Here is a 10,121-nt window from a genome sequence, read left to right as displayed (position 1 = left end):
GACTCATATCATTGGTCCTTATAGGGCCACAAAGAGATGGAACCCACTTGATGGCACATAACCATCATCACCACCAGAACACCAGCAGATGGCAGAGAAAACTTTCAGAGCCTTCCCAGTTACATTCGTGACCAATGACTTACCATTACAATAAACAGAAGAGTGCTTTTGATTTGCCAATATTGTGATATCATCTTAATTTTGATCTACTCTATTTTTCATCAAGGACTCTTGGCATCAGTAAAGGTTTGCACTAAGCATTTGACACAAAGTCAGAGACAGGAGTAATACACGGAAACATAAAATCTTGGTCTTGGGTTTACCACCTAGAGCTACACAATGCTGCCACAAAAGTGGTGTTGTCAAGTTGTTAACTACCAGTATAAATTACTTAGAAGGTTTTCAATTGCTATTGCTGTTGTTGTTGTTAGGTGCCATCGAGTCGGTACCGACCCATAGCAACCTTATGCACAGCAGAACAAAATACTGCCCGATCCTGGGCCAACCTCACTACTATTGCCACGCTTGAGTCTACTGATGCTACCACTTGGCCAATCCATCTCGTTGGGGGTCTTCCTCTTTTACTCTAACCCTCCACCTTACCAAATATGATACCCTTCTCCAGGTACTGGTCCCTCCTGACAATGTGCCCGAAAGTATGAGAGATGAAGTTTGGCCATCTTGGTCTACAAGGAGCATTCTGGCTACACTTCTTCCAAAACGGATCTATTGGTTCTTTTGGAGCCTATGGCACTTTCAATATTCTCCTCCAACACCATAACTTAAAGTCATCAATTCTTCTGTCTGGTAGCGTAGTGGTTATGAATTGGGCTGCAAACCGCAAGGTCAGCAGTTCAAAACTACTAGCTGTTCCGTGGGAGAAAGATGAGGCTTTCTGCTTCCGTAAAGATTTACAGCCTCGGAAACCCTGTACAGGATCGCTATGAGTCGGAACCAACTCCATGGCACATAACCACCATCAATTGCTATTACTTGGGTATATTTGTAAAAGTCCAATGTGAACTGGATCAGGCTGCTCCTCTGTGAAGGTGTTAAAAAGTGGTTGTTGTTGTTGTGTGCCATTGAGTCGGTTCCGACTCATAAAGACGCTGTAAAGAGTTTCCAAGGAGCAGTTGGTAGATTTGAATTGCCAACCTTGTGGTTAGCAGTCCAGTGCTTATCACAGTGCCACATCAGGACTCTCCTTAAAAGTAGTAGTTTCTTCCATTACAAACCAGACTCTACGGAGATGATACAAAGAAAAAAAAACTGTACATTTTTAGGTCAGATGTTTTCAAGACATTCTTTTTTTGGGAGAAATGTCTTATATAGCAAATATTCTTATTGAAAGAGCCAGGTATTCCAATCTGTATTTTCAAATAAGTGTTTATCATTGGGCTGTTAAAGATCACATCTTTGCTTTAAAACTCACTCCAGACACCAGACAGATCAAGATTAAATAATTGTAGCATTTTTTTTCATAAAACCCAAAGGCAAAGACCTCCTGATTATTTCATCAGCCACAAAACAGAATTTACCACTTGCTTAAAACCACTGAAATCCAGTTGGTTCTGACTCATAGCAACCCTATAATGCAGGGTAGAACTGCTCCTCAGGGTTTCTGAGACTGTGAATCTTTACAGGAGTTTGCCTGTGGACTGACTGATGGATCTGAACCACCGATTGGTTAACAGCCCAATGCTTAGGCCACAGAACCACTAGGGCCCCTTACTATCTGCTTGTTGTTGTTAAGTGCCATCGATTTGGTGTCAACTCATAGTGACCCTGTGTAGGATTTCCAAGGAGCAGCTAGTGGATTTGAACTACTTATCCTACAGTACCACATTTGTTGTTGTTAAGTGCCATTGAGTCGCTTCCAATCCATACCGACCCTGTATAGGGTTTCCAAGACTGTAATTTTTTTTTTTTAAGTTGGAAACTTTTTATTTATTTATAGGAATGACAATTGGTAGCATTTGAATGTCCAGTAATAGGGAGGAAGGGTGATTAAATATGTGTTGGAATACACATTTCTGTTGTTATTGTTGTTAAAGTGTTAACAAGCCAGTTCTCACCCACAGTGATGCTATGTACATCAGAACAAGATACTTGGGTCCTGTACCATCTTCACATTTACGGTTATGTTGAGTCCATTGCTGCTATCCCCATCTCCTGAGGGTCTTCCTCTTTTTCACTGACCCTTTATCTTATCAAACACACTGTCCTTCTCCAGGGACTGACTTCTCCTGACAACATGTCCAAAGTAAGAGAGACAAAGTCTCGCCGTCCTGGCTTCTAAGGAGCATTCTGGCTATACTTCTTCCAAGATAGATTTGTTTGTTCTTCTGATAGTCCATGGTACTTCTAATATTCTCCTCCAACACCAGAAGTCAAATGCATCCATCCTTCTGTGGTCTTCCTTATTCACTGTTCCACTTTCACAGGCAAAGGAGGCAATTGAAAATATCATGAATTGGATCAGGAGCACCTTAGTCCTCAAACTGATATCTTTGTTCTTGAACATATTGCTGTCAAGTGTCTTCTATTCTAGTCAGTTCTGAATAATAGTGACCCTGATAGAATTTCTGAGAAGCAGTTGATGAATCTGAACCGCCTACCTTGTGATTCAAGGAGCTCTGATGGCGTAGTGATTATGAATCAGGCTGCGAACCGCAAGATCAGTAGTTCGAAACTACCAGCTGTTCCGTGGGAGAAAGATGAGGTGTTCTGCTCCCATAAAGATTTACAGCCTGAGAAACTCTTTACAGGGTTGCTATGAGTCAGAACCGACTCCATGACACACAGCCACCAGCCACCACCTTGTGATTCAGCCTTAACAACAACAACCACCTTGTGATTCAAACGACCTTTCTGTACAGTGCATTATCCCACAGCACCACACCAGGACCCTCTTGAACATATTGTTGTTGTTGTTAAGTGCCATCTGGTCAGTTCCAACCCATAGCAACCCTGTATAGGGTTTTTAAGGAGCAGCTGGTGAACTTGAACTACTGACTGTGTAGTTCAAACTGACTTTGCAATCTAATGCATTAGCCCACAGCGTCACACCAGGACTCAGCAGATTTGCCTAATGCAATATGTCATTTGATTTCTTGACTGCTGCTTCCATGAGTGTTGTTTGTGGATCCAAGTAACATCAAGTTTTTGACAAATTCAATCTTTTCTCCATTAATCATGATATTCTTTACTGGCCCAGTTGTGAGAATTTGGCTTTTCTTTACAATAAGATGCAATTTTTACTGAAGGCTGTATGTAGTCTCAAATCCTCATTAGTAAGTATTTTAAGTCCTCTTTGCTTCTTTTGTATCATCAGCCTTTACAGCCTCAGTCTGCACATCTTCTGAGAAAGAGCATCCAGGCCAAGGATAGGAGTGCGTGACATTGCCCATTCACTCTAAGATGACAGACAGTCAGGCACATACACTCAGAGTAATGAGGCTCTAAATCTTTACAGGAGCAGAAAGCTTCATCTTTCTCCCACAGAATGGCTGGTAGTTTTGAACTGCTGACCTTGTGGTTAGCAGGCTGACCTATAACTCACTACACTGCTAGGGTTCCTTAAAGAGGTCCCTAGGTGGCACAAGTGGTTTGTGCTTAACTGGCGCTGTGGGCTAATGCGTCAGACTGCAAAGTCATTTGAACTGCAAGGTTGGTGGTTCAAGCTCACCAGCTGCTCCTTGAAAACCCTATACAGGGTCACTAGGAGTCAGAATCAACTTGACGGCACTTAGCAACAACAACTATCTAAAAGTTGTCATTCAATGCCATACAGCGGTACCGTGGAAGAAAGGTCTGGTGATGTGCTTCTGAAAGATCACAGCCAAGAAAACCTTATGGAGCAGTTCTACTCTGTTAACACATGGGATACCATGAACAACACATTTTGGTTCAGTTTTTTATTATAAGACTAGGAAGAGAGGCCAGGCAATCTACATCTGGAAACTAACCCATGGAAACCTTATGGATCTCAGCAGAATACTGTCTGATATAGGTTGGTAGGCACTACACTTTGGTTACTACAATGGACTCAAACTTACTAGCAATCATAAAGATGGTGTAGGACCTGGTGTTTTGTTCTCAAGGCTATCATGAGTTGGAGATGACTTGAGGACAATTAAAAACAATAACATCTCATTCGAACTTCACAGCAACCTTAAATGTCAGGCGACCCTTGGGGGACTTTTGCCAGATGCTATGTGAAGATCCTTCAAATATGTAAAGGTGGATGTGAGGAGCTGTTGATAGACTGGCTTCAGCAATCCCATTCTCAAAGGTGACTTAAGTACTTCAAAACAACTGGCGGAAACAAAAGTAGACTCTATCCTTCAGACTTTCTATCTTGCTCTGTGTCTGATAGAACTTGTACATTTCACTACTTCATAATTCTCATATTTCTATTAGAGAGAAGCCCACCACTCAGTGCCCCAGAAGAGAAAGGAAAGTTAAAACCCAGTGTCTCAAATATAGAAAACAGACATGTCACATTCAATGGTGCCGCAGTTTTTGTTTGTTGCCTGAACCTCCTAAGATTGGGGGAGAAACAGATGTCCCTAGCTCTACTTGGATGTTTGAAGTAGTAGTTAAAGTTTCCTGATTTCCATAGATGAGTGTACTATTTAAGCACTAGACTGCAAGGTCAGTTTGAACCAAAAAGTCAGTAGTTCAAACTCACCTACCGTCCCTTGGGAACCCAAACAGGGTTGCTAGGAGTTGGAACCAACTCAACAACACTTAATAATAACAATGAAAATATTACAAGTACTGTGGACTGTCAGAAGAACAAACCAATCTGTGGTGGAAGAAGTACAGCCAGAATGCTCCTTAGAAGCCAGGATGGTGAGCCTTCTCCCTGGAGAAGGACATCACGCTTGGTAAAGTGGTGGTGGTTATGTGCTGTGGAGTTGGTTCTGGTAAAGTGGAGAATCAGTGAAAAAGAGGAAGACTCTCATTGAGATGGATTGGCACAGTGGCAATAATAATGGGCTCAAACGGAATAATAATTGTGAGGATGGCACAGGACTGGGCAGTGAACCAGCTCAGAGGCAACTGACAACAACAACAACAACATGAGAATATATGTTTCAATGTATGGAGGAAACCAGTAGAAGAAGAAAATTAACACGATGTGGGTACTCAGATCATGTAAGAGAGGGAAAGCAAAGAAAAAATGTGTGTATGTGTACGTGTGTGTGTTTGCACGCCTGGGAGATAGAGGTGGGGAGGGAAACAGAGAGCTAAAGTAGCACACCAGAGTAGTGTGTGGGAGGCATGTTGTTGTTATTGTGTGGGAGGCATAGAATGTCACAAAAAGTTATTATTTTTTTAAAAATGCCGTTTATTTTTTAAAAGAACAAATTTATGACAGAAAAACTATGCAATTTGCACTCTTAACTATGCGACACGCTTAGAATCTCCTATCATGGCTCAGTCCTTCATTTGTGATTTTTTTCCAACCCCTGTAAAGATTTATACCATAATGCTTAGGTGAATGATGGTGATATCAAAAGCCGACCTATGTGTGCCAAATCTGGCATTGTATGCTTCACCACTCCCTGGGGCAAGTCACAGCTTCCTGACGAAACACCTGCAGCTACAATCGAGCCTGGAGCCTCCCATCCAGAAAGCTGTAAGTGGCCATGGCCCTGTACTTAGGACTAGGTGCCTGGACCCCAAGAAGAAGTGGGCACAATCATTTCCAGGATGTTTTCTTTAACTTCTCCCCATTTATGGTTATTTTCCCACATAGGGTCTAAAGCTCCTCAGATAGAATATACTTTCGAAATAGACTAACACAGGATTCTCTCCCAGGTGCCTCTCATTTCCTTCTCTTATAGCGCTGTCCGATGTAGCAAATAAAAAATATAGGCTAGCCAGGTAAATTCTGAGCTCCAGGTAAACAACAACACTTCTATAGTGTAAATATGCCCCATACAATATTTGTAGTGTAGTTATACTACAAAATTATCGCTTTTTATCTGAAATGCTAACTTAAAATGGGCATCTTGTATTTTATCTGGCAGTCTTATAGTCTGTACTCTGGGAAGTTTCAGAGTACAGTATCTGGGGAGGATCTTAGGGAGGTCAGACGTGGGCTATTTGTAGTGAAGAGCACAGGACAGTAACTGAGAGTTGTTTCTTAAATGATGAAAACACTCTATTTTGTGAGAAGTGAGTAGAGAAGAGGCATCATGGAGTTCCTCACTACGTTATCCACAAGACCACCGTCTGAGAGGGAAGCCAAGGGGGAAAGAGTGAACCTTTCCTTTTTGACTATGTCTTCAAAGCACACTCCTTAGCAATCCTCAACAAGGATCTACATTTTGTGCATTGAGGGGGTGATTTCAGCACAGAAGAGCATGCTGGTGGATGATGAGGTCATTAAAGAGAGAACACGAAGGAGACACTGGGCGAGGGTAGGCAGGGTGGGGTATAGGCCTGGAAAAATGGGATAACACCAAAAGCCACAGTGAACTGCTGTAGGAACAGGGCAGACCTTCAAAACTACAGTTATGTATGGATACAGACACATGCACATAAATATGCCCATGAATGATTTAAAACTATTCTTCATCCGTTTTAATTTATTAATATGTTAACTTATTAATCAAGGTTAACCACACTTGATGTTATTGTAGAATTTAATGAGCAGATTTACATGACAGATAGTACTGTCACTCTCTCTTGTCCAGTGATAGCCAGCCTAGGTCACAGCTGCTAAGTGGGTCATATCTAGAACATCTCTTCCCCAACTCTGAGATCGTAGCTTCTGTTGGTCAGGAGTGAACACCTATTGTTTCATCTCTGATGATTGTTCTTTCTTTTATTTTTTAAAGTCCGAACTCACCCCAAATCTCTTACTTTGTAGAGTTTTAAATCACATTTGAGGACCAATTTTTAATTCTGAATAATTCTAAGCAGGGGGATGATCACTGACATTCAGTACACATGTAATTAAAATCATGCAATCTTCAGACAGAGGGTCTTCCTTCTTATTTATTCATCATTATTTATCCTGACTCTAGGTTTGATGATCTTCTAATGGACCTACTCTGTGTTGGGTTTATACTGAATTCAATCATAAAGTTTAGCCAAGTTAATTTTAAGATGGGGATTTTCTTCTTGGAATCAAAATATCATTTAAAACAACAACAACAACATACACATTGTTGTACATCACTCCTAGGTGGGCTTCAATGACATGGAAACAAGTTTAGTTAGTCTGTGCTTTTGGAGCTTAAACTCTACTGATAAGACACAGCTTTACAGCAGATACCTAAATACAGTTTAGAGGATAAAGGAGGTGCTGTAAGCTATAGGATAGAAGGTCTAAAAGTAATGAAATAAATAATCTGACTGTGTTATCATCAAAGACAACTCAAGTTCCAACACTGTTACTGCGTCATCTATTGCTTATTTTCTCATTCATAGTGATATTTCAGGTCCTGGGAGAGTCACTTTTTTGGATCTCTTGGAATTAAAGAAAACAACAACAACAACAACAAAGAACTCCAGTCTGGCATGCCCAATCAATAGGGGAATATGTGGTCATTTGGCTAACACGCCTCTAAAAGTCTAGAAGTTGATGGGGGCAGTTTGCTGGTCCTAGAATGTTATGTGGATGGGACTCTCTGGGAATCTCTGGGAGACCGCCCACCCTCTTATTCCCTGGTGATCCTCTAGAGGCAGTCTCCTGGGTGGAAACCCAAGAGGGAGAGGGTGCAGGGGCTGCTCAGGGTATCCTGAGGATGCTGATGGAGGCTGGCACTAAAGCTGAAGCTTGCTTTGGGGGCCCTGGAGGTCCTGGGGAGTCTGTGAGAACTAGGATATTGTTAGGCCAGTATGCCTTGCGGGACCCGCAGAGGCCCGTGTTGGTGGTAGTGCGGCACTAGGGGCCCACGCACGCGCTCACTCACCGGTGCTGCTCTGGATGGTCCTCACCGTGGTGGTGGTGCGGGGTGGGGATGAGGACCGCAGGGACACGCACTCGTCGTCCTGGGAGCAGCCCTTCTCGATGGCCCGCACGTAGCTGTGGCTCCGCATGCGGAAGCAGCCCGGCACCGGAAGGTCCAGTGCTTCCACGGCCTGAGACTCCAGTTCGCTGAACACGGATTCGCACACGGACTCGAACTGGCCGTTCACTTCCATCTCGCTCACCTGCACGGAGACACCGCAGTTCTTCATCTGGTGCAGAATCCACCCCTTTCTTCAAGTGTCTCCCAAGTTCAAGCTCCCAAAAGAAAGCAGAGGCTGAGTACAGCACATTCTAAAGCATTTTATTTTTTGTTACAAATTTGGTGATCCTGGATGGAGCAAACGGCTAAACATTCTGATACTACCTCAAAGGTTGGTGTTCAAATTCACAGAGACACCGCAAAAGACCGGCCTGGCGATTTATATTCGAAAGCTCACACTCATTTAAAAAAACCCATGGAGCACAGTCGCCACGAGTCAAAATCCATACTCCATGGCACCATAATATAACATATACATTGTTGTTGGTTAGTGCCGTCAAGTCGGTTCCAACTCATAGTGACCCTGTATAGGGTTTCCGAGGAGCGGCTGGTGAGCTTGAACCACCCACTCTGCAGCTCAAATCAACTTTTTAGTCCAGCGCATTAACCCACAGCACCACTCCAGGACTCCATTATATTTGTTGTTGTTGTTAAGTGCCATCGAGTTGGTTCCGACCCATAGCGACCCTGAATAGGGTTTCCAAAGAGCAGCTGGTTAGTTTGAACCACCGACCTTGCAGTTTAAACGACTTTGCAGTCTGGCACATTAGCCCACAGCTCCACATACATACCATATATACATTATACATATAAAATATTATACACATAAGACATATAAAATTATGTATGTATATATTATATGGAGTCCTGAAGTGGTACCATAGGCTAAGCACTAGACCTCAAGGTCAGTTTGAACTACAAGGTTGGCAGTTCGAACTCACACCAGTTGTCCTTGGAAACCCTATACAGGATTGCTATGAGTCAGGACTGACTCAATGATGGCATGTAACAACAACAACATATTTATATATGCAGCCATGGAGTAGGTTCTGACTCATGGTGATTGTGTTCCGGGCGAACGGGGGTGGGGGCTTTATAAGGACTCCTGGTGTGGCTATGTAGGATCAGCACTGGACTGGGAACTACAAGGTGGGCAGTTCACTAGCTGCTCCTAGGAAACCCTATGCAGCATGGCTATGAGTCGCAATTGACTCGATGGCACTCAGCAACAACAACATACACACATGCACACACACCAGTGTTCCAAAAATTATCCGCATTCTTGTTATATTAAAACGCCTGTCCACGTCTGCAGCTGATGACAACATTGAACGTGCACATGAAATGATTCTGTTGAATAGATGAATGACAGTGGATTATGTAGCAAATCACCTGCAATCAGCCATGGCTCTGCCTATGAAATAATCCATAATAGACTGGGGTTTCAAAAAATTTGTGTGAGATGGGTACTGAAACAACTCACACAAGAGCATAAACAGAAGTGTTGGAACATCTGCAAACAAAATTTGAACCAATCCGCAAAGGAAGGTAAATTAAAAAAATATATATATTATTGGTGACAAGACATAGATTCATAACAAGGAGCCTGAGGGTAAATAGCAGAACAAAGAATGGAAACATCCTCAATTTCTGACCAAGAAAAAGTCCAAAAGTTAACCATCAACTGGAAAATATAATATGTTTATAGCTTTCTGAGATTCTCAAGAGTAGTATTGGAACACTCAGGAAAAAGGTTCAATAGTCCTCATTACAGTGAGATGCTCACTGAAGAACTGCAGGCTCAACTTCGCATTAAATGCAGAGGATGGCTATCCAAGGGCATTGTCATCTTTTTGACAGAGCATGGCCATACGTCTCTGCCCACACTCTTTTTTTAAAAAAGTTTTTATTGTGAATTATGTGATACTTTACATGGGAGAACAATAGCTTTACATTCATCCTATCTTATTTCATTTTATTGCAATGATAACAATCCCCTGCATGTATCATCAAACAATCAAAAGGTATACACTGCAAGCCTGTCCCCTGGCCAACAACACACAGACCCTCTCTCTCCGTCAGTCCAGA

General features: G+C 42.4%; 1 protein-coding gene across 7 annotated transcripts in view; it reads right to left on the bottom strand.

Annotated features, from left to right (window-relative positions):
• The window catches only part of DLGAP1 (discs, large (Drosophila) homolog-associated protein 1), a 461,019-nt gene that overhangs the window by 245,473 nt on the left and 205,425 nt on the right, over positions 1-10,121 (bottom strand). For all 7 annotated transcript variants that reach the window (XM_006867258.1, XM_006867257.1, XM_006867263.1 and 4 more), the window contains exon 4: positions 7,935-8,175. In XM_006867258.1, coding sequence (XP_006867320.1) covers positions 7,935-8,175 — 241 coding nt within the window. The remainder of the gene's footprint in view (positions 1-7,934; positions 8,176-10,121) is intronic.

The sequence above is a fragment of the Chrysochloris asiatica genome, unplaced genomic scaffold, assembly GCF_000296735.1.
Source record: "Chrysochloris asiatica unplaced genomic scaffold, ChrAsi1.0 scaffold00103, whole genome shotgun sequence".
NCBI lineage: Eukaryota > Metazoa > Chordata > Mammalia > Afrosoricida > Chrysochloridae > Chrysochloris > Chrysochloris asiatica.
The sequence above is the reverse complement of the archived record's forward strand: the minus strand, read 5'-3'. Positions and strand labels throughout refer to the sequence as shown.